Below are 24,789 nucleotides of genomic sequence, written 5' to 3'. Positions count from 1 at the left end.
AAAATGATTCATATTGTTATGCAAAATTTTCAAAAGAAACAAAGAATATTTATTTGTTCATGACAATAACAGAGAGAGAGAGAGTAAAAAGGAGACTTCCATCAACATCGTCCACGGCCACAATAACAATCAGTGCCGGGCACGCAAACCAATAAATCAGAATTGGGATCCATCCAAATCCACATCGTCCTCTTCTTCTTCTACGCTTTTGCTAAATCGACAATTAACCGAGAAGACCTCGTCTCGTCTCCATGGATCCTAAAAACAGAGATTTCCTGAACCATCTGGAAACATACCTAGCCAAAAGAGACGGCGTAGACAAGCTCCTGAAGATCTCTCGCTACACAACCAAGATCATCATCGCCTCCTCCCTCCTCCCCGAATCATCCGGATCCCTAACTCACCGCCTCAAGAGCTTCGAATCGAGCGTCGGACTCAGCCGCAAAGCCTTCCGCCTCGGCAAATTCGTGCAAGACATCAACGCCCTCCGAGCCTCCTCCCCATCTTCTCCCCCCGACTCGAGCCGCCTCGACCTCCTCCTCCTCCCGGTGATCGCGTACGGAGGCGAAGGGCTGTACTACTTCGTCGAGCAGTTCATCTGGCTGGCGAAATCGGGGCTGATCGACGCGAGACACGCGAAATGGCTGCAGAAGATCAGCGCGTGGGCGGAGCTCGTCGGGTACGTTGGGAGCGTTTCGTTGAAGGTTAGGGATTTGAGGAAGATCGAGGGAGAGATCGAGATGTCTCGTGAAGTTGGAGATGAGGAGAAGATGAAAAAGCTCAAGGAGAAGAAGACGTTGAAAGTTTTGTCGGTCTTGCAAGATGTTGCTGATGGGTTGATGACGATCGCAGATCTTAGGGATGGTAAGGGAGTGTTGTCGGCTCCGAGCGTGATCTCTTCGGCAGGTTTGTTCTCTGCCGTTATCAGTACTCACAAGAATTGGGTTTCTTGTTGAACATTCGTTTCCACACTCAATAAATGTTTTGGTTCTTGTCTGCTTTTTTTGTTACAACACTGATGTTTTGTTTCAGTGTTTCTCTCAGATTCAATTGTTTATCAGTGAGTAGAATTGGGTTTTCAACATAGGCAGCTTGTTTAGATATATGTAAACAGAGTTGAAGAAATACATGATTTAAATCAGAAAAGATTAAATAATTTTAAGCAATAAAAACAAGCTTTAACTCTTGTTCTTTTTTTTTTTTTTTTTTGAATGAAGCCTTTAACTCTTGTTCTTGAATAAAGGTTTTTTTTTTCTTGTCTGCTTATTACAACACTGATGTTTTGATACAATGTCTCTCTCAAACAACTAAGACAGCTAGTTTTAGATATATAAACAGAGTTGAGGCAATACATGGAAAGATGAAATGGTTCCAAGCTTTGGATTCAATACAAACAGATTGAAGAATAGTTAAGCATGTTTTCCAAACACTCTTACAAAAGACAAATGTGGTCCTTCTACCTTTCTTTTAAGGAACTGCTGTTAGATTTTGATCGTTTGAGTTGAAATGGAGGTAAGCAGCCTCTGAGAGGTGACTGTAGGAATAAGGATGACGTCGAAAGCTGTTTTTGTCTCATGGAGATGGAAGACAAGCAACTGAAAGAGCTTGTAAGACTTCTCTTTTCATTTTCTTCTTCCGGGATTTGCTCGTCTGGATCATGGCAAACCGCTGTGATCTTGAGCGACTCAGGAAGTATGCAACTACACACAGAACCTGCAGGAAAAAAACAGAGTTTGTGTTCAGACAAATCAATCCATCTGACAGAGTTCTTCAACGATCTGTTTATACCTATTTCCGCAAGCCGGTTCACCCATTTTGGGATCTTTTTGCCTGTAAGTTTGTAGCAAGCGTCCTGGCAGAAGTGGTTGCAGTTCTTAACGATCAAGTGATACATATTCCCATAGTAACTGCAAGCCATGTTCTCCATGAACTCTCTAACTTGTGCCGGATTCAGGTTTGTGGTTCCAATGAATATCGACTTCTTAAATTTGAAGCCTGGGCATTGCCTTGGTTCGACCTCAAAAACACCACTGTTTGCATAATCATGTGCCCCAAAAGCATATTCTACTCCATGAACTGTGCGTTGACAACACCAAATGTCCAGAGTTAGCTAGCAGTAACTATATCAACAAGGAAACACAAAAAAGCTTACCTTCTACACCAGAGTGAAATATACCGAGGCCTGCCCAATAGATATATCCGTTAATAGGAGTCAAGTCATAAACATTGAGATAGACTGGTGCACGGCCTGGACCATAGTTGTTCGACTTTAGTTTCGAAAAGAAGCAGAACCGCGCAACTGATTTGCTTTTCAGATGAAGCGGTGCAAGAGATCTCCAACGTTTCTTTGGCTCAGTTTTCATCTTTTCCCGAAACTCTAGCAGCGACTCTGACCAACCTGCTCATTCAGCAATTCATGTTCTGATATTAGACTCGAGAACTGAGTCATATTAAGACAGAAAAGGGGACACAAAACAGAAGTAGAAAACACTTTGATCAAGATGTTCATATTAATCACACGAAACTTTAAATGAAAATGTTTACCTTTCTTCTGCTTAGGCTCTGCCTCTCCCTTCAACATTGGATGATGCCTCAGTAGAGGTTATCCTGTACGTATGCATCAATCAGTGACATATTCTAAAAGGTGCACAAGAAAATAGCTATGTGCAACATTCTGTTTTTAACAGAACTAAAGAGACTGATATTGAAAAAAAAAGAAAAAAAACAGAACATGTTTTAATAATCTTTGCTAGTTGGCTGAAACACAACAACAGCTCATTTAAAAAGTCAACACAGATCCCTTTTGGCCGGTTCAAATCAGTTATACAAGACTTGCGTATGAATATAATAGATCATGCACCTTTAAATAACTGGTGTCACATCTTTCCAACTTGATATAAACAAGACTGTAATTCTGAAGATATGTTTTGTGATACTAGAAAGATTTGGTAGCCTAGAAAAGTGTTGTTAAACCCTTCAAAATCTAAACTTTCTATGCTACTTTCCAAATACCCAGAGATCAAAAAAGGAAAAGTGAGCAAAGATGAGTGGTATAATATAAAGTCGTGATATTAAAGAGTTGCTACCATGTCAGTACTAGCAATCATGAAGACAAAAGATGTAGTTGGTTTTGCATTAAATTAAGGAAAATAGACAGAAGAAGATGATACAGGTAGATTTAGTAAAGGGTTTAGGAGACAAGTCAAACTTTGAACAACTCATTCCAACTAATTGTTGTCTTACCAACAAAAGAAAATTCAAATGACTCTTACTAAGATGAGCAGTTGTATATAATGAAACTTATACTTAAAATAGCATCACCTCAATATAATTCTCAATCTTAATTCATACACTTTCTCTATATGCATAAAATCTAATCAAATCTACAACAGTAAGTTTGAAACTACATTCAAACCCCCCGAAAAGCAAATCTTGAAAAGTTATTGCAAAACAAAACTGACCCATTTTGCACAGTCAATTTAGAAATAGATGTACTGTCTGTTCAAGGGTTTAGTGTTCCAGATCTGTCCGAAATTTCGAGAAAAGCAAAACAGGAACCTTTACACTAACCAGATAATGTATTCGCGGAAAAGAATAAATAAGAGAGACGAGTTTCTGGGGAATGTAAAACTTACCAGAGAAGACCATTAGGAGCAACGGCGCAAAGAAGTGAGACTCGGCATTAACTGTGTGAACTGTCACCCGAGACCGAAGCTTTGTGTTTTCTTTTTTTTTCTTTAAACGGAGACTTTTAAATTTGTGTGTTTCACTTTTATTTTCTTTCTTAGAATTACGCAGTTGCCAAAACAAAAACAACTTTTTTTTTTGGTTGTTCATTGTTTGCTATTACTTGTCCTTCTATTATGGTGGGTTATCTTCTATTTCTCATCTGACTTTTGTTAATGCCTTAATGGCATCAGGCCTAAAAGGGCGAGGCCCACTAAAGAAAACAAAGAGCCAACCCAAGCCTAAAAAATTATTTTGGACAATCAGTCTAGAGAAAAAAAAAACAGACAAACAACACCATCATCGACCATATATTCATTGCCCGGCATGAGACTGGCATCAAGACGAGAGACAACCATCTTCGATCGATGCCAACAAGGAGACGCGACAGAACTATGCCGTCAGCGGAGGCTAACCAAAGAAGAAAATCGGTCAAACCAAGTTGTCTTCATACAGATCGAGTCACTCGCTGGATCGACGCTGCAGAGAGACTACAATATCCCTCAATCCATTTTATAACATGTGATCTTCTTGCATAAGGTGGAATCGCCATGGTCGGTGAATGTGTCACGCTTTTCATGTGATTCTCCGTATGTGGAGAGTGCGTTTTTGAACATGGATCGTATTATTGTAATAATCTATACTATTAAAATAGAATCATTTAAAAAAATCTACTTATGCAGGGTTATTTCACATATATTATTATTTATTTGTTATTTGGTTATACCTTTATTTTTCTCTAACTACATGATATTTTAAATAAAATCATTTATTACTTCTCATTATTTTAGGAAACTGAATATAAAATCACATTTATGAATATAAAACAGACTCAATTAATTGGGTGATGGGTCTTTTTATTTTATCAAGTTAACTTTCGTAGAAATTTTATCGTACAATTTGAATATGAAATTTCACAAATCAATATTGCATTCTAATATAGTACTACATAATAATAGAAATATCATTATTGAATTATGTGTAGTTGTATAAAATATAGTTTCTAAGACAAACATATATATATATAAGTTCGAAGACAAGTGTTTGAGTACGATTCATAACATCTGAAATTTCTTTTATACAAAATTACAAAAATATATAGAGTAATTATTTCTACATATTGATTCAGTCATATTCTGAAAAAAATGCATTGTTGATAAACGCTAACATATTCTACCAGCTACAAACTAATAACATGTAAAACCATTTATGTTTAATGAAAATTGACGATAAATTTTAAATAAACTATTATTGGGTTTAATGTTAGTTACACTGTATGCAATTCGTAAATTGGTTTTAACCATATTACATTTCTACATAGAATGTCCACAAGTATTTTAATTGACTTTTATACAATGTATATATAATTTTACTAGAATTGTAACAATATCCTATATTTATATATATACAAACATTTAATATAAAACAACTAATTAAATATAAATTTAAAACAATTAAGTAAATTAAAATCATAAATTTAAAATATATTAGAAGTTCAATTCATTTCTTATTTATTATTTTTACCAAGTTAACCAATGTCAGGTCACACTTGATTGCAGGTTTTTCGAAGTTTGTTTATTTTAAATTAACAAGTTTTCATTAAATCCAAACCAGATTATACAAGTCATAATGTTTACCGGTTCTACCACGGATCCAAACTTGATATAAATATATTGTTCTCATTTAATTTAAAAATAATTTATTAAAATAATAGACTTACTTAGTTTAATCATACCATATACAATTTTGAAGACATTTAAAATACAAATATTAAATAACTAAATAAAAATATTTTTTTTATATAATACCATTTTTAACATAATAATGTACAAGACTAAAATACTAATTTATTAAGTATTTTTATCAACCGAAAAATAACCGCGCTTATAAGCGCGGATCAAAATCTAGTAATCTATTTAATAAATAAACAATAACTCTTTTCAAACAAAAAAAAAGATAAATAAACAATATAAAAGATAATATTCAAAGTTCAACCTAAAAACCTTAACTGGTTACTAGAATCTGAAAGGACGGATATATTGTTCGTTTTATATTTATATAATAGTGTGTATGGTTCATGTGAAAAACAAAGGAACTTAAGTGTTATGCACTTTTACTTTGAAATATAGGTCTAATACAAATGGAAATTAGCTTGAGTTTTCATTTGTGTAGGTGAGAGTCACGGGTCCCTAAAATATAGGGTTAGAGTAGAAGTTACAATATGTCAGATTATAAAAGTTATATAACTGTTAGTGTTTTAAGGTAGGTCCAATGGCAAAAGTTGTAATATGCCATGTAGTAATCTAACACTATTAAAAGGAGAATAAACTCAACATCTAGGCTGTCCACGTCGGACTATAAAATCGTCCAATAAGAGGTCTCTATTTTGACATGTCACTATGGCTGTGGATTATTCATTTACGGAATGGGCTGCAATTCATTTACGGTAAACTTAATTATGATGAGCCCATAAGCCCACTCCAACACTAACCCTAAGATGTTGTCGTTGCTACATGTTTCCTTCCCTACAACTCAGTCGTCTCAACTTCCCTTGGTTCTCTCCTTCCTTGCAACTTCAGAGTAAATGAAAACCTTATGACTATTAAATGGAAGATTTCGTAATCGTATAGATATGTATTTAGTTCGATTGGTAACGTTCATGCCGAAGATGAACGGTTTGGAACTCCTATATAAAACGAAATCGAAAACCGCTACTCTTCCATTTCATTTTGCGGTATCAGATCCCAGAGAGCCGCTTTATTTGCCTGAAGGGTCTGTCTACTTTCAGATTAGAAACCCAGAGCCGATTGTAACTGATGGAAACTTCACGCCTCTTCCCTCGCCGATTCTGCCGGCGTAAGAGAAATGCAAGAGGCCGTCATCGTGGTGTTTGATCGCTGTGTGATAAGAAGGTCCACTGACTAAGACGAGGAAGGTTGGAGACCGCTCAAGTTTTGTGTCTTTGAGTTCTGCAACTCCCTGTCAATTGATTTCTATAAATAATCTCCCTTGATTTCAGTTTACAAAAGTATTGATATATATCTTTTAGTTTCTCTCTAAAAGTTCTTTTGTCATATAGTAAATCACTTTGGTTGTATACGCATGCTACCTTTTAGATATCTAAATGATTTCGACCTTTTTTATTCTCATACCGTACGTTTGTTGATAATTCACCTATTTATATTGTGTTGCAGACAACTTGATGGTAAAATGGAAATGTTGCACGAGATCCCTTAGGAGACTTTCAGCCAAAGGCGTTTAATTTTTGAGTGTAACTATTCCTCTCTTAGTTTCCTTAGGAAATCAGGTTTCAGAACATCAATGGCCATCTCTCCAATTCAGTCTCTAGATAATAATGAGTCAGTTAATTACTTTGTCCTACTGTGCCAGATCAGTAAAATAGTTTAAGCATTGATTGTTTTTGTTTTTGGTATTCCTTATAGTTTATGTGGACGTTTTAGTTTAAATCAAGAGAATCTAAATCCTTCCGATCACTATGAATCCATGCTTTGGTAAGTCTTTTCTGGCTCCCTCTGTGTGTGTTTATAATAATTTATAGACATTTTCATAATTTTTGAAGATATTTTTGATGTATTTTTCATGTAGCAGTTTATAAGAGTTCCTCTAATATATGTTGAAGACAGATGGATATTTGTGTTTGCTGTTTAGATGAGCGACTAGCCGACTACGACACCGTACGCGTGAAGTTCTGGTGATCTAATTCCAGTTCACGTTAACTTAGCGGAGGAGAGAGCTTTGGAGAAGCTGATGCTCTGCAACGGTGACACATGGCAGGAGAAGTTGAGGAGGGGTTCGTTTAACTCGCTCCACCGAGTTTTCTCGAGTCAGTTGCCCCAGAGACGTATTGGCCCCAGAGACGTTTGGCGCTATGTCGGTCGTCCACATCCTCTTCCCAACTCATATAATCGTTGCTGATTGCACAAATCCATAACCTCTCTTTGACAGGGAAAACTGTGCCACTTTTGTTCACTGGCCAGAAAGTAAGCATATACATAAAGTAAGCGTATAGGTGTTATCTATAGTTTTGTATATATGTATTACTTGATGAAACACATTTTTTTTTGCAGGCCAAAGCCTTGGCAAGTGAAACAATCATCATTACAAACAAAGGTCAGTGTATTTTCTTTTTTTCCTGGCAAAAAAAACAATTACTCATGTTCAAACTTTCTCTATATAAGTTTTATGTCTAAATGTTGAAAAATCTAATAGAGCAGAGGAATATGGGATCTGAGGGGTCAGGAGTTTCACCTATGCCAGCAAAGGGCATAGAGTACAGCCATGTGCTGAAATGGCTAAGCTACAAGCTACAGTGTGTCTGCATTTTATTTTACTCCCAAGAGAAAGAGACAGATGAGGGGAAGAGTGGACAGCAGAAGCGGCAATGTTTTATTTTACTCCCAAGGGTCGCATTATCAAACTCAAAAATTAACGCACATAACGTTTGTGTCTTTCTTTCTTATTCTTCTCTTCACACTATGGGTTTTAGGCTATTCTTGCGATTAGCGTTTTGGGTCCACTGTATTGACCGAGTAATGAAATCTTTCAATAACTAATACAGCTATAATATAGTATCAGTTCATCTCTATGTCTGTTAGTTAGATACTTAGATTGACTTATTCAATGATCCTCTAATCTTTTTTTAGCAAACTTCTTGTGTTTTCTTTCCTGATGTTCAAGTCACAAAGATACAGAATGAGACTGTTTAAAAAACTTAAATGCAGAAATGAACTGATAGAGCACCTACCTGTTTGATTTTTTTCTGTCACATATTTGATTTAAATTTGTTGCATAGGGGCTCTGTGATAGAATTTACAGTTCCTCACTTTCCACGTCAGTAGATAGATATTCGGTATCTATCACTTTTGGCAAATGGAAGTTGTTCACGAAAAGATATTCAAACTTCTGAACGAGGTTATTTACCTTAAAATTAAGCTGGTAATGGTGTCAGCTGTATCCAATCTCACATTTAAAACACATGAAATGTCAATGTCGTGTTGTAAATTTAAGAATTCCTTTTATTATATGCATGGAACAAGGCTAAGGGGATAAAACTTCCTTTATCTATGCCAGAAACCGTTTGGGAAAACACATGGCAGTATTTGTCTGAAGATATGGAGCATAATCGTCGGATATTTTTCAACAGACCAGGTTTTAATTTATTTATTTTCTTTTGAGCTAATTTCTATTTCTGTTGAAGTTTTATGTCAAAGTTCGTAATCACAATTTTTCTACTTGAAGATTAATTATTTTGCCCCTCTGTGCTAATTTCATTCTCTTTTTTTTTTGAAGATCTTTTGTTAAGTGATGAGGAGAAAAAGATGTTTGCTTTACAAGAGATTCAGAAGCATTTGAGGCGAAATGGGTCTTCTCTATCAAAATTTACTTCAATGCCACAACTTCCTCCTACAGACAATAGTGCTTCCAATGTTCTGATATTAGATGAGCGGAGTTATGATCGGCAAGCACTGCTAGAAACCCTTGATAGAGACGTTCAGAAGATGACGGCTGAACAGAAGAAAATTTTTGATGAAATATTGGCTGCTGTTAATGAAGGACGAGGGGGTATGTTCTTTGTTTACGGATTTGGTGGTACCGGGAAAACATTTCTCTGGAAATTAATATCTGCAGCTATTCGCTGTAAAGGGGATATTGTTCTTAATGTTGCATCAAGTGGAATCGCTTCTTTGTTATTACAAGGTGGAAGGACAGCTCACTCAAGATTTGGCATACCACTTAGCCCTGATGAGTTTTCTTCGTGTACTATGGCTTCTGGATCAGATCAAGCTAATTTGGTAAAAGAAGCATCACTCATTATATGGGATGAGGCACCTATGATGAGCAAACATTGTTTTGAAGCTCTAGATAGAAGCATGTCTGATATTATGGGGAAGCATAGAAAGAAACCATTTGGTGGGAAGGTTGTAGTGTTTGGAGGTGATTTTCGACAGATTCTACCTGTAATTAATGGAGCTTGTAGAGCTGAAATCGTTTTGGCCTCGCTGAATAAATCTTATCTTTGGGAGCACTGTAAAGTCTTTAAACTCACGAAGAACATGAGGTTATTGTCTGGTGATTTGACACCCGAAGAGGCACAGGAACTTAAGGAATTCTCTGAGTGGATATTAAAGGTTGGAGAAGGTAAAATTTCAGAGCCTAACGATGGTGAAGCTGAGATCGATATTCCTGAAGAGTTTTTGATTAGCGATTCTGATGATCCTATAGAAGCCATAAGCAAAGCTGTGTATGGTGATACTGCTTCGTTACAAGAAAACAAAGAGCCTAAATTCTTCCAAGAGAGAGCTATTCTATGTCCTACTAATGAAGACGTGAACATGATTAATCAATACATGTTAGATAAGCTTGATGGTAAGATTCTGCCTTTACTCTGTCTTTTCGAAATTATATAATTTTTCAGGAATTATGTGCTAATTATGAATTGTCTAATTGCAGGCGAGGAGAAGATCTACATAAGTGCAGATAGTATTGATCCAATGGATAAAATTTCACTTAGTGATGAAGCTCTTGGTCCTGATTTTCTAAACACTATTAAGGTGTCTGGATTGCCAAACCATAGTCTTAGACTAAAGGTTGGTTGTCCTGTTATGGTTCTCAGGAATATTGCTCCTACAGAAGGATTAATGAATGGAACAAGGCTGCAGATCACTCAGCTAATGGATTTTATGGTTGAGGCTAGAATCATTACTGGAGAAAAAGTTGGGGAGACAGTATATATTCCCAGATTGTTGATAACACCATCAGATACTAGACTGCCTTTTAAAATGCGTAGAAGGCAATTGCCTTTGGCTGTGGCTTTTGCTATAACTATAAACAAAAGCCAAGGGCAATCATTATCCCAAGTTGGTATCTTTCTACCAAGACCGGTGTTTTCACACGGACAGCTATACGTGGCAATTTCTAGAGTGACATCGAAGAAAGGGTTGAAAATTTTGATTCTGGACAAAGATGGTAAGCCTAAGAAGACAACCATGAATGTTGTTTTTAAAGAAATTTTCAACAACCTTGAAGAGAATGAGTGATGAGGTATGTCTCCTGAACTACTTAATTGTATTTTTTGAAAAAATGTATATTAGATTTTCACATATTTGTGTAATGCACCTTAACTTAATCTGGTATAATTTTGTTCAATGCAGATTTAATCGCAGCAAGAATGTCGATTCTACAGCCAGCAACACGCAGCATTGTTATAAACTTCTTCTTTTACCAGCATTGAAATTTACATTTTCCTGAACTACTCGATTTCTACAATAATCCATGTTTTCATACGCAAGACACGTTTATTCAATGATGCTAAAGTACTTAGAAACTATTAGAGCATTCACAATCATGCAAAGGAAAATTATATATCCATTAAGCAGGTTATAACAAAAACAATGAGCAGCCATAACCTAAACAACAATGATATCTTAGAGTTTAATCTCAATTATAATTCTATATGATTCTAAGTTACTTTTTACTTATGAACTAATCATTTTCTAATATCAAGCATGAAAATTTGACGAGAGAGAAAGACAGTACATTGCTAACCTTGACTTTGTTTTGACGTTTAGCATATGTATTGTGCCCTGTGACCCACCAGTAAACAATCACCGAAGAATACTTCTTTTGGGTATCCTTATCGGCTCTCCATTAGCTATAGCCAGTCCATGAACTCAAAGCATACAAAAAAAAATATAATCACTGTTAGCAAGATTGTTTTACATGAGACTGTAAAAGATATCTAAAACAATATAACACATATTAGCTACAGATCAGAAACGGTGACAATGATTGAAAATCAAGATAACAAAATCAAGATTAAAAATTATGAAATAAAAACACAATAAATCAGAAGAATTTGCTCTAATCTTTCTTAATTGAAATATTCAACTTGCCATTCCATTAATTTCTGATAAAGCTTTGCTTCTTGCTGCCGAGTCTTCTAATCTTTATCACATATACAATCTGATTTGGTCATTTTTCAGCTGTCGATATAGGAAACATGGCCGATCTACAGTTAATTGACAGAGTAACTTCGGTTAGAAACAGAAACAAACCAGAAAGATCTAAAACGCATAGAGTCAGATATTGGGAAGAACAGAGGAGAATGAAAATCTAACCTTCTATCTTAAACCATCTGAGAAACAAACTTGAAACTCTTTTGGAGAAACACAAAAGTATCCAGAACAGAACAAACTCAAGATTTTTTTCGATGAGATTTAGGTGAGAAGATGAGAGACCGTTCGGCGAAAAAGAAAGAAAGAGAGAGAGAGAGCAACACGTTAATTGTGGTTAGGTTTGACCAAACAGATTTTTTCCCGGAAAAAAATCTGTGTATATAGTTGGGCCACATTTATTTTATGGACTATTTTATTTAGTACATTTTTAATTGGGCCAGAAATTTTAGTTATTTTTATTTATTCTTTATATTTTTTATTGGATTTAACTAAATTTGTAAAACACATAACTTAAAATGTAAAAAAGTTAACTATAAAATTTTACTATAAACACACATAATTCGATGTATCAAAAATTTGATATTTTTTTATTATTCCATAACAAAATTTTACTAAAATGTTTTTTGTTTGCTAAAACATAATTAAGATGTAAAAAGGAATCAAATTTTTCATATCCTTATAATTTTGTATTTCTCAAATATTCTAAACTAACTAAAAACACATTTAATACACATGGTAAGATTTAAACAATTTTGATTTTGTATAAATAAGCTATCCATTTATTCGTTTTACAAACACATTCAATATACTGTTTCGGTTTGCTCCCTTCGGTTTGTGAACAACATTTTTGGCAAGTCTGTGATTACACAATACAATTACAAATACAAAGTTTAAAAACAAATACCATCCCAATATCCACGACGATGCGCGAATCAGCCTTTAATATTATTTATCACAGTAAACTAAAGTAGTAGAAGTTGTACACATTAACCTTTTGTTTTTCAAAATTTTATATATATAATTAAAGTAAAGACCCGCCCAGTTGGGCGGGTTAAGATCTAGTTTGATTTAAATTTGTTGCATAGGGGCTCTGTGATAGAATTTACAGTTCCTCACTTTCCACGTCAGTAGATAGATATTCGGTATCTATCACTTTTGGCAAATGGAAGTTGTTCACGAAAAGATATTCAAACTTCTGAACGAGGTTATTTACCTTAAAATTAAGCTGGTAATGGTGTCAGCTGTATCCAATCTCACATTTAAAACACATGAAATGTCAATGTCGTGTTGTAAATTTAAGAATTCCTTTTATTATATGCATGGAACAAGGCTAAGGGGATAAAACAATACACCCGTAAGAAATGTTATGAGAACCATTTAATCTTATTATCTTTTACCTCTCAATGTGATCTTGCTTCCTCTTCTCCTTCCACCCTTCCCGTGTGTAAACCGTTTAACCTATAGGTAAAAGTCTAAAATGTAACAAATAATTGTAATAATAGTAAACCGATAATTGGAAAAAGGCAATACATATTTAAAAAATAATTAAGTGAATTTTAAAATTAAAATTATCCTTATAGACAAACAAACCACGCGTAGCGCGGTAAAATCTCTAGTAAGGATAAATATTAATAATGATTGTATTTTAACTAAATAGATTTCGTTTTATAGTTTTAATTAAGTGTTTTTTAAATATCTTTACCACAAAATCAATCAACATGGAAAAACAAAAATGTTTAACATAGAATTAATGTATTTTTAAGGAATGGTTAAAAAATATATAATATAATAAAACATGTACTTAAAATTGATGAAATGAATCTCTATAAAATTATTTGAAAATTTACTTTCATACATGTTGATCTCACATTATTTTTCACGGTAGTTTATTACATTGATAAATTTAATAAATTGAGTTTATTATTATATTTACTTTTATTAGTATTTATCTTTTTATAATAAATTGTTATTTTTCAAACCACATTTTAATGAAAAGGGAATTCTATGAGAAATCACTTTCCTTCGTGTCGCATTCCTATTATTCTCACGACGGTTTATTATATTGATATCCTTAGTGAATTGAGATTATTATTATATTACCATTATTAATATTTTTTATATTTTTGTATTAATAAATTATTATTTTCAAATCATATTTTTATCAAAAAATAACTTGATATAAAGAGGAATATCTGTTAATATTTTCTGTTTTACTTTTATTAATAAACTCTTTTTGTAAACACATTGTTATCAAAAAGGAATTTTACATAAAAGGTAATATTTTAAATATTTAAATGCAATATTTTTGAGATTTGAAATCTGTAATTTGATTAAGAAAACCAAAATTTCTTTTATATAAATTCTAATTTTATCAAATTTTGCTTCATATTTCTTAACCCCACTTTAGTTAATTAATTTTCTTAGAATATTAAAAATCAATTATCTTTTTTCTTAATAAAAATAAAAATGGGGTAATACATGAATGATAGATGTTCATAGATAGACATCTACATCACAATTCAGCGGGTGTAAATGGGTTAGACTAGGGGTGGGCATTTCGGTTTAGTTTCGGGTTCGGTTTGGGTTCGGTTTGGTTTGGGTAATTTGGTTTTTATAAAACTCAAACCAATTAAAACCAAAGTAGCTTTGGTTTGGGTTCGGTTTGAGTTTAATTGGTTCAGTTCAGTTCGGTTTGGTTTATATTTAGTTCGGTTTGTATTATTATGGTCTAGTTTGGTTCAGTGTAGTTCGGGTTGGTTATAAAATATGAAGGCATCAGTTTTATACTTTTATTAAAAAATAATCAACTCATAAACGATAGAGTGAGAATATAAAAACTTATGCTATATGATTTTATATATAATAATCGTATTTATAAAAATTTTTTAAAGATATGGAAGTTATGAAAAATGAAAAACGAAACTTTAATACATATATATATATATATATATATATATATATATATATATATATATATATATATATATATATTTACTATATATATATTGGATTATCGGTTTGGTTCGGTTTGGTTCGGTTTAAACCCAAACCAAACCAAACCGTTCGGGTGGAGTAAAAACATGAACCAATTGGATTACATAAAGAGCACGGTTTGGTTTGGTTCGGTTTAACTTCAGTTTGGTTGGTTCGATTTGGTTCGGTTTGGGTTATTTGTCCACCCCTAGTTTAGACGGATAGCTTTGGAAATATTCAACTTATGGGGATACAAAATTACATTCATGATAGTCAGTCTTACATTCAAAAGTAGAAACACTGCGATGAGCGATAGAAAATATACATCAACACTCGACATGCCAAAATTTTGGAACAGATTGTAAAGATTTGATCTTCATGATTAATGAGCTTTATGCTTGGCTATAGCTTTGCAACAGAATTGTAAAAGATGAAACCTAGCCGATATGCTTTCGGGACTTCAAAATCACTCATATTCCACAAGAGCAAAATCAAAATTTTAACTATTTAGCTAGGACTGCCAGATCTTTATATAGAAAATTTTGTTTTGTTGGTTATTTTATTTGGTATGTTTAGATAGACCACCTCAAATTTAAATAATATAATAGTCGTTTGCTGTAGAAAAAAAGAAAAATATGTGATTATTTTTGATAATTTTAAAATATCTTATTTCTACAAAATCTCCTCACATTTATATGCATTTTTACATTATAAATACCTATTCATAATACTATTTAAAAACCCCCAAAAATCTATATAAATAAATAACTAATTCTCCAAAATCTAAACTATCAAACTATCGACACATATCTTAATCATTAGACTGTTATTCATCGTTAGGAAATCTTCCTTGTTCATAAAAATCTTTTCTTTCTTTATGAGAAACTACTCTCATGGTTTCCATCAAATAAATTAATTCATCTTTAGTATATGCATGATCAAAGTGAAGATAATAAGGCTCTAGAGAAAATATCTCAAAGGAATTCTGCTAAAATGGTTTGAATGATGATGAGGTAATTTTAAAACTCATATTTTCAAATTTTGTTAATCCTACAGTTACAGAAATAAAAAATTTAATCTGTTGTTCTATGTAACGTCTAATTTATATTCTCATTATATCATAAAAGAATGTGTTCATGCAATTGAAAGCAACAACTTTGGTTAAGTTCGATGATAAGTTGAAGAAGGTGAATCGAAAATTAATACACTCAAAATCAGTTCTTACGCTGGTGATTATATAATTTTAGAAATAAATATCATGAATAAAACTGTAATTAAAATAATATAAAATACATAAACAAAAGAGTAAAACTAATATAATATTATGCAAATTATTGCTCTTTCATTTCTTAGAAATGTTATTCAAAATGGATGAGTCTCTAGTAACTAAATATCACTAGATTTTTTTAAATAATTTTAAATCTTTGAAATTCAACTGACTTTAACATAAAATATCACTGCCTAATTCCACTATTATTGCAAATCGAACACAATAGTCAATTAGTCATAGTCTCAAACACCAAAAGGGAAACGCCACATCTCAAAAAGATCATTCATTAGAAATTGATGATTGGTCGACAATCAACTTATAAAAAATTTCACTATACTTTTTATCTTCTTTTTTTGAAAATTACTTTTTGTCATTTGTTATATAACTAGATCATATTCTAGTTTCAAACCGTCGAGTACTGTTAATTAATTATTATTTTTCTATCATCCAAATAAATTTTACTTATTTACGCAGTAAGGTCATCTTTAATGGGACTGCAAAACACTATTTTAATGTAGTTTTTACACCAAAATTATCTTCAATAGGACCGTAAAAATTACACTATTTTAGTGTAACACTATAATTTTACACTAAATTTGGTGTGACACTATTCACCACACTAAAATACTATTCACTCCACTAAAACACTATTCACTTATTTATTAATAAAACTTATAAATAAAATAAATGAGAAATAAAAAGATAAATACATATAATATTATAAAATAATTTTTAGTGTGAAGTTTGGTATTGTGGTTGGAGAAAAACTTTTTTTTTAATACTAAAATTACACTAAAATAGTGTGATTTTGACACAAAAATAGTGTTATGAGTTGGAGATGTTCTAAGTCTGAATTTGTTCACATAAATTGCGATCACCTAAGATTGGTGTATATCCATTGACAAATAAAAAGCTTAGTGTATATCCGTTAACAAATACCAAAACGTTTGGTGTATATCCGTAAAAAAATTGTGTATATATGGTTTGCCTAAAAATAATGTTCGGCGTATATTAATGAATCCCTTATATAAATAACACTGTTAGGTACAAATTAAAGCGAATTAATGGAGTTGTCAAAAGAGAGGGAATTAATAGAGAAAAGGTCACATAAGATACGTGAATCTCCTACTCCGAATAATCCGATCACTGAAAACATGCCTCTCTGCAATGACTCCTCCGGCAACCTCGCCTTGGCCGTGGCTCTCCTCTTAGCCGTCGCCCTATATATCAGCTTCTCCCCACGTTCGATTTCGGGCCCTAACTCCGATCTCCTACATAACGTCAACACTCTCCAGCCACTGGTAAGTCTATTCATAATATTATTGAAATCTACAGGAGATGATATTGTATGGAAGTGGTTACAGAAAAATGTGGACAAGCTTGGGGCGGTTTTGGACAGTGCAGCGGCAGGAAACAACAAGACGGTGATAATAGCAGTAGTGAACAGAGCGTACGTGGAGGAGGTTGAAGGAGGGAGGACGATGTTGGATCTGTTCCTCGAGGGTTTCTGGGAAGGAGAAGGGACGCTGCCACTTCTGGACCATCTGTTGGTGGTCGCAGCGGATCAGACGGCCTATGATCGCTGCCGCTTCAGGAGGCTCCATTGCTACAAGATGGACACGGAGGGTGTTAACTTGGAAGGAGAGAAGGTATACATGTCAGCTGATTTCATTGAGATGATGTGGCGTAGGACTCGCTTGCTGCTGGACGTCCTCCACCGCGGTTACCATCTTGTTTTCACGGTAAGTCTTATTTATTTTTACCAACGGGTCTCGTAACACACTTTATTAGGGTTTTGGAACTATATGTTTATGATGATATTAATTTTTTTGTCAGGACATGGACGTGATGTGGCTAAGGAACCCTTTCTCCCGGCTAAGTAACAACGGGAGCATGGATATGCAGATAAGCGTGGACCACAACTGCTTGGAAGCTGGACACTCGATCAACACGGGATTCTACCACGTTCGGTCCAACAACAGGACCATCTCCCTATTCCAAAAATGGTACGATATGAGGCTTAACTCTACGAGCATGAAAGAACAAGACGTCCTCAAGAATCTCCTCGACTCGGGTTTATTCAATCAGCTCGGAGTCAACGTTGGCTTCCTCAACACAACTGAATTCAGTGGCTTCTGCCAAGACAGCCCTGACATGGGCGCTGTCACCACCGTACACGCCAACTGCTGTCGCCACATCCCTCCCAAGGTCTTTGATCTCACTCTTGTTCTCAGTGACTGGAAAAGCTACAAAGCCTCCCATTTCCACAACAAGTGGAGCCGTCATGTCGAGTGTGAGGGTTCATGGAATGACGACCACTATGTTCCCAAGCCGTGATCCAATGATCCTCTTCCTCTGTGATAATCCTAATGAAATTGTTATATATAGTAGACACTAGCTAACCTAATTAGTTAACAACATCTCTCTTTCTTCATTAGTTTCCTATATATATCAAAAGAAAAACATTAAAAAGAACTATTTTTGTTAGATTTATTCACAAGTTTACCACTATGATGCTTCTAAAAAATTTACATTAACTAATATATTCACACACTGATAATAATCAATATGCTCACACACTATAACATGTTCCTCTAAAAAACTCTGAGCATTTTCATAGATTTTTTTTTTGTTTAACTTGGGGAATATGGGAGGGAGGTCTAGATTAATCTCCAAGAGGAGGTGTAACCCACGGATGAACTCTTTTTCCAGAACCAAGCGAGGACGGCCTAGTGGTCTTGAGGGAGTTTCGGCCCCAATACGGACCCGGGTTCGAATCCTGCTGGCCACTGGGGGTTAAATTTAAAATCTGGGCTCTCCCAGCGTCCGGTGACCGAGGCGTACTCCGGCCGATAATGTAGGCTGATACGGACACTCGCCGCTAGTCTGGATCCACTTCGGTGGATGCCAGGATACACCGGGTTATTCAAAAAAAAAAAAACTCTTTTTCCAGATTTTCAAATAGGCCGAAAACATTGTCCAAAGGTTTTGGACAATGTTTTCGGCCTAATTATAAATAGTTTTGATTAAAAACACAAATATTTAAAAAATCGCATTTATAGTTTTAGCATTTAATTAAAGAGTAAAAAGAACCAATAACAAATCACACTTATAACTTTGCTTTAAATTTTTTATTAAAATATTATTTTGTCATATAACTTTTGATATTGGATTTTGAAAACAACTTATATTATAAAACAAACAAAAACTTTCAAAACTACTTATATATAGAAACAAATAGAGTAAAAGAGAAGCATTTATCATTAGTGCGCTCACACTATTTTTGCCACGCGGAAACTTTACATCGATTTCAATCTGAGTATGCTAATGTATCGACCTTACAATCATTTGACAATTGATGTATTTACACTCTATTTTTTTAACTCCACCGCAGATAATTTAACGTGTTCACACACTATATTTTTAATCAGCTTATTTTTAATTCTTGCATTTTTAACCTTCGTGTTAATGAATTGAAATTTTATATGTACAACTACCGAATAATATCATTTTAGAAGAAAAATACAAAATTATTAAGATTCACATCAACTAAAATGATAGAATGCAAATGTTCTTAAAAATTGAAAGTTCCATATCTTTCCGAACTTGACCATAGTTGAGGTTTTGTACAAGAAAACAACAAATAATTATAGATGGTGGGAATAGGATCCGTTAACGCTGTCCCACGGACAACATTGTTTTATTCCTAGAGACGGGATGAGGAGTCCTCTCGGATGCAGTCTGATTTGGATGCTATGCAAGTGGAGTCCCTCGGAAGTCTTCTCGACCTTATGGCAGACGGAAACCTACTAAGCAGTGGCGGATGTAGCTTATGGGGAGGGGGGTCACTTGACCCCACTGAATTTCAAAATTTTCAAATAATTACATGTATTTTGAAGAAACAAAATTGTTTAATGATGTAAAATTGCTTTATTGACCCCCTTAACTTTTTCCCTCCCAAGTAATTTGACCCCTTGATTTATTTACTTAATACTACTATTTTATAACGTGGGCAACTGTCCACTATTTTAATAATTATAATTATATTCTCTTTATGTTTTGTTTGATTGTCTTTCCATTTTTCCCAGGTGTTTAACATTTTCAGTAAGAAAGAACTAACTTTTAGTTTTTCATAAGTTTCATAAGAAATAACATTTTCAGTAAAAAAGAAATAAAATAACAAATTCTTATTTTTTTTTTCATTATATTTTTGTCATAACCATTTTAGATCATTAAGTAAAGTTCCAATAATTAGCAAATGCAGACTATTTTGTAAGTTAATGTTTGAAAAGATAAAAATTAAATAATTTTAATTTATTTAATAATTTAAAATTATTAGTTAATTATTTTATTGAATTTTAAAAAAAAAATCTTATAAGATGACTGACCCCAGTCATATTAATGTCTGGCTCCGCCACTGCTACTAAGCAGAGGACTTTGAGGATTAGACGGTGAGATTTTGGAATTCCTGATCCACCTACCCATTCTGCAAATGAGGAGGTGGCATAGTTAGAGAGAACAAACACCACGGACTACTTCGAGGACGACAATGTCCTCAACCACTAGTTTCTAGACTCATAACCCTGAACATGGAATATAAATCATTCTTACTGAATGCCCAAAAGTGAATGTTTTAATGCATTTCTTATTTAGTAATCCATTAAATATCACTTTTGTTGAATTTGAGTTGGATCGGTTCTAAAGAGGTGAACAAAATTTGATTGTGGCTTTTACAAAAGTGTTTTTATTGATCAGATGAAAGAGAGATTACAATGTTTGTACGAACAAAAGAGAAAAGTGAGATCACTCAGAAATTACAATTAGTTATAGCTTTAAATGCTCTAAACAGTCAAACTTTAGTTTAGAGTAATACTAGGATAGGCCCGCCCTGCGGGCGGAAAGTTATAATAAAATAATTTTATATGAATTTATATTAATTTTCTAAACCATTTAAAATCATTATAGATTGAAATGATAATATAGACAGACAAATAACAAAAAAAAAAGAGATCATATTGTTGTTTTTAATAAATATTTTTGGTTTGAATTAAAATGACAGTAACCTTTGTTATTCTCTATTTTGTAGAGAAAACAAAATTAGTAAAAATAATTCATAAAATGTAATAATATATATTAGTATTATTTATATTTCAATTTGACATGATAAAAATATAATTTTTAGATAAATAATACTAAATTTATTTCAGGAAAAATTAAGTTTAAAACAATTTTACACAAATTATTTCTTTCATGATAATAAATTAGTCTATCTCCAAACCAAATCATTTAAAATACAATATAAAATAATTAAAATATAATAATTAAAATCATTTTCTTTCATGATAATAAATAATTTTACTGGTTATGTTTCATAAATTATTATATCTTTCATTGAACTCTGTTTTGTTACACACCACTTTCATATCAAATAATGTATTAGAGTAAGTTATAGTGAAGCAAAACTTAACTACAAAATGAAGAATAAAAAGTATTTAGTTTATTCTCAATTGAAAGTGATTTTAATATATATTCACCATTTTGTTCTTATTATAATTATTTAAAGTTATAGGTTTATCTAACATTTAAGGTAAATTTCATTTTTAATCATGTAATTATTTTACATTTTCAATACAGGTTTACCTCTATTATAATAATAAATATAATAAAATTATTCAGAATTACAGTTGAGATTCAACACATAATTTTTTCGAATATTTGTAGTTTGTTTATAAATAATTATGGTGTAAAATATAAAATAGACAAATATATTAATATGTTCTTTGTATGAATTTTGAATATTTGTGTCTGATATAAGTGTCTTTTATATTAATGTTTTATATTTGTGTCATGAATATTTGTATTTTGCTTAGCTGATTTTGGGGTTTTAAATATACTGTGTTTATGCATGCGATAATTAGTGGTTATTTTTAAAGAAATCCAAGAAATTATAACATGTGATGCATTTTCAGTGTTAATGGTTAGTTATTCTTTTTTAACTTTGATTTAGTTAATTGTAGACTGGTTGAATATAGTAACTGTAAATGATTGTTAAACTGTTTACGTGCTAGACCGGATGTTCGAAAGTGGTTTTTATCATAATTCATATAGTTTTTTCTTGTGTTATTGTCTCGTCTTTATTTTGTTCGGGCTAATAGTGTGTTACTTTTTATATCTTTAAATGCAATTTATATCGATGTTCTAGATATCAATAGAAAATAGTAAGGAGCAAAAGTCAAACTTGTTCATAAAGCAAACCCAAAAAAGAGAAAAAAAAACTGAGAAAATAACTTCAGCATTATAGAAAGTGGTCAAACGGCGACTTGAACTCCAATCCTCCATGATTATGCCTTGTGTGCTTTTTTCACCTTGTCAGATGCTCCTAGAGACTGATTACTACCACCAGCTTTCACCTTAGCAGCCACTGAGATGGCACCGGAGTTGTCATCTCCATTGTCATTGCCGCCTCCCTAATGAAAACAGAGAAAGTTATATACATCTTCATACCGAGCAGTTACATTACTGGTAAATGTATAAAACTTACATCATCAACGAAGGCGGTTGTGGCTCATGTTCACGCTCATTGAGGATGCGTGAGATGGTAAACGTCTGATGATTCGCTGTGAAATTTTATAAGCTCACACTCGCCTGAGTTTCCTCCGGGTTGACACCATCACCAGCATGAGTTAACAATGGTTCAATGCAACTGTATGAATAAGTTGCACGCACAAAATAAATGAATGAGAGTTGATAAAAGACTTACCAAAAGATGACCAGCTTCGTAGGCTCTCATGTTGTGCAATCTCGTCATCACCCCATCAAAACAAAAAAAAACAAAGCTTCATCGGTTTCATCTGCGACGGACATCTCCACATGGTATCTAGCGGACACATAACATGTATCAAATCAGGAAGATGACTTTGTGTTATGACAGGAAGTTCAATATACATTAATAAGCTGCTGCTAATTAGTACATACCGGAGAACAATAGTATTGTTGCAAGACAGACATGTGAAAGATACGACTGTGTGCTGAAGTTTCTTAACATAGCAGGAAACATAGCACCACCCCTTGTCCATCTTGATTCCGGTCACTCTTACAGATAAAATCAATTTCCAGAACCAGAATTACGCACAGAAGCTGTCGATGAGGGGTGCTATGTTTAGAGAATGTGTTAATTAGCAGAAAGTCAGATAATAAGCAAAAGACTTAAGAGAAAATCATGAGAAGATGAAGATAGAGATGGTTCATGTAGTAAATGTAAAAAAAAAACTGAGTTTCACTTTCTGATTACTGTTATCTCATCCCACCATTTGGAAGACCATTAAAATTAACTTAGAATTAACATATGTGACAGTGAACTCACCAACTCAGCAGTGAGATCTCCATAGGTATACAAAGCACATCAGAATCTTCTTTTTACTAATCGTCGTGCAGTGGACGACGCCTCTGGATCTGTAAAACACATTCGAGACAAATTAATACTCTATGAAATCGTCGAACTCTCAGAACAGCGCTTTTTGCTTCTTGTTCTACGTTTATCAGCTAACTCTCAAAACAAACAGACCGATAAGAAAAAAACACAGATCGAAATATGTTAACAAATGATACCATTAGCAATTAAGTGAGGCAACAAAAAAGTATATCAAAATTTACCTTTAAAGCCTTGTCTTTAAGCTCTGGAAGCATATCCTTAGATGATTCATCAAGAGCGTTGACAAAGCGCTCATACCTACAAAGTCAGCACAGTAAGGCCTTTTAAGTGAACCATCGAACCAGCACCATTCCCAATACACGATACAGATCTATTGACACATAGCTCGTGGCATGAGTTAAGCAAACTACATTTTGAAAGTAAATTCTCTGTGGGAGTAGGACTTTTATTTACCTCTGTTTCAAGCATTCCTCCCAGTACCAAAACAGCAAAAGCGAGTAACCATCCTTAGTTTCTGGAATGCTGTTTAAAGGTCTCTGTAAAAGCGTCTTCAGCTTGCGATCAGGTAACAGCCTAGGAAAAAAAAACTCACTTAATAAGAATCAAACAAAAAAGAAGGGCAAAGATCTAAACGTTATGAGAGAGTACCTGATCAAAATTTCAGATAGAGCCTTAAGACCCTTAAATGCAAACCTTTCCATCCAGCAGGACCAGATCGATACCCATCAACTCTCCTCCTGTCTTGACCTCTGAGAGTTAGGGTTGATTAGCCATTATCGGATACTGGTGAGAGAGCTTTGGGGTTATGCGATTGAAGGCGGACCACATAGATGATTGGGAAGACGCTCAAACCCTCTATATACTCCATTTGCGAGCTTGAAGATGAAGTAAAGAAGCATTGAAGATGAAGTAGTGGGTTCTGAGATTTCAATTCCATAAAGGCTGTTGTTTCTCAGTTGGATCGCGTGGGAAGAGGATTCGGAACGGCGACAGTTAGGTTAAACGAAAAATCAAAGTGAACGGGCCTTGATGAGTACACGTGTCAAGCTGGAGAGACATGAGTTTCTGACGTGGACGCTGATGTGGACATCACGGGAGAGATGAAAACACTTCTTTATATATAAAGATATGTTAACCAATCAAGTTTTTTTTCTATAAAAACTTACATCAAACAATCTCTAAAAAAAATAGAAAAACAGTTGTAGAGACATTTATTTATTTTATTTTATTTGTAACTAAGAGACATTTATTTGCATAGCATAAAATAGTGCTTTACAAAGCAATACCAAAGAAGTTCACAGCAAATAAATCTACAACTTAAATTCCACAGCCAAAAATATAAATATAGTGATTTGTGGGGCTGTTGTAAATGACTTTAGTTTTTAGTTCTTATCTACAACCATACAAATTTT

The 24,789-nt window shown here is 33.6% G+C and overlaps 4 protein-coding genes and 1 long non-coding RNA gene across 12 annotated transcripts; 4 read left to right on the top strand and 1 right to left on the bottom strand.

Moving 5' to 3' along the window:
* The first annotated feature begins 41 nt into the window (after positions 1-41).
* LOC108863612 (peroxisomal membrane protein 11A) lies at positions 42-1,184 on the top strand. The gene has a single exon (XM_018638102.2). The coding sequence runs from the start codon at positions 252-254 to the stop codon at positions 954-956; it is 705 nt and encodes a 234-aa protein (XP_018493604.1). The 5' UTR covers positions 42-251; the 3' UTR covers positions 957-1,184.
* Positions 1,185-1,225: 41 nt separating this feature from the next.
* On the bottom strand, positions 1,226-11,409 carry LOC108863611 (deSI-like protein At4g17486). Of its 4 annotated transcripts, none has more exons than XM_057011205.1 (5): positions 11,293-11,409; positions 2,545-2,607; positions 2,153-2,398; positions 1,789-2,076; positions 1,226-1,713 (listed from the first exon to the last, which is right to left on the bottom strand). In XM_057011205.1, the coding sequence occupies exons 2-5, from the start codon at positions 2,579-2,581 to the stop codon at positions 1,457-1,459; spliced, it is 828 nt and encodes a 275-aa protein (XP_056867185.1). In that variant the 5' UTR covers positions 2,582-2,607; positions 11,293-11,409; the 3' UTR covers positions 1,226-1,456. The 4 variants fall into 4 exon arrangements, with proteins under 4 accessions (XP_056867185.1, XP_018493603.1, XP_056867187.1 ...); XM_018638101.2 differs by lacking the exon at positions 11,293-11,409 and adding an exon at positions 3,636-4,347; XM_057011207.1 differs by lacking the exon at positions 11,293-11,409 and adding an exon at positions 3,462-3,523.
* LOC108838432 (uncharacterized) lies at positions 5,947-8,330 on the top strand. Of its 4 annotated transcripts, none has more exons than XR_008946425.1 (5): positions 5,947-6,661; positions 6,921-6,997; positions 7,170-7,727; positions 7,815-7,857; positions 7,962-8,330. It is a non-coding gene; the product is annotated as an uncharacterized LOC108838432 (long non-coding RNA). The 4 variants fall into 4 exon arrangements; XR_008946426.1 differs by having other exon boundaries at positions 6,921-7,238; positions 7,336-7,727; XR_008946423.1 differs by having other exon boundaries at positions 6,921-7,727.
* LOC130512825 (uncharacterized) lies at positions 9,801-10,946 on the top strand. Its single transcript, XM_057011208.1, has 2 exons — positions 9,801-9,988; positions 10,487-10,946. Exons 1-2 carry the CDS (start codon positions 9,801-9,803, stop codon positions 10,782-10,784), a joined length of 486 nt encoding a protein of 161 aa, XP_056867188.1. The 3' UTR covers positions 10,785-10,946.
* A 5,551-nt stretch (positions 11,410-16,960) lies between the features above and the next one.
* Positions 16,961-18,420, top strand: LOC108860212 (uncharacterized protein At1g28695). 2 transcript variants are annotated; one of them, XM_018634114.2, is made up of 3 exons: positions 16,966-17,246; positions 17,310-17,687; positions 17,782-18,420. In XM_018634114.2, the coding sequence occupies exons 1-3, from the start codon at positions 17,010-17,012 to the stop codon at positions 18,280-18,282; spliced, it is 1,116 nt and encodes a 371-aa protein (XP_018489616.2). In that variant the 5' UTR covers positions 16,966-17,009; the 3' UTR covers positions 18,283-18,420. The 2 variants fall into 2 exon arrangements, with proteins under 2 accessions (XP_056866310.1, XP_018489616.2); XM_057010330.1 differs by having other exon boundaries at positions 16,961-17,687.
* Positions 18,421-24,789: the final 6,369 nt, after the last annotated feature.

This window comes from Raphanus sativus, chromosome 5 (genome assembly GCF_000801105.2).
Source record: "Raphanus sativus cultivar WK10039 chromosome 5, ASM80110v3, whole genome shotgun sequence".
Taxonomy (NCBI): domain Eukaryota; kingdom Viridiplantae; phylum Streptophyta; class Magnoliopsida; order Brassicales; family Brassicaceae; genus Raphanus; species Raphanus sativus.
The sequence above is the reverse complement of the archived record's forward strand: the minus strand, read 5'-3'. Positions and strand labels throughout refer to the sequence as shown.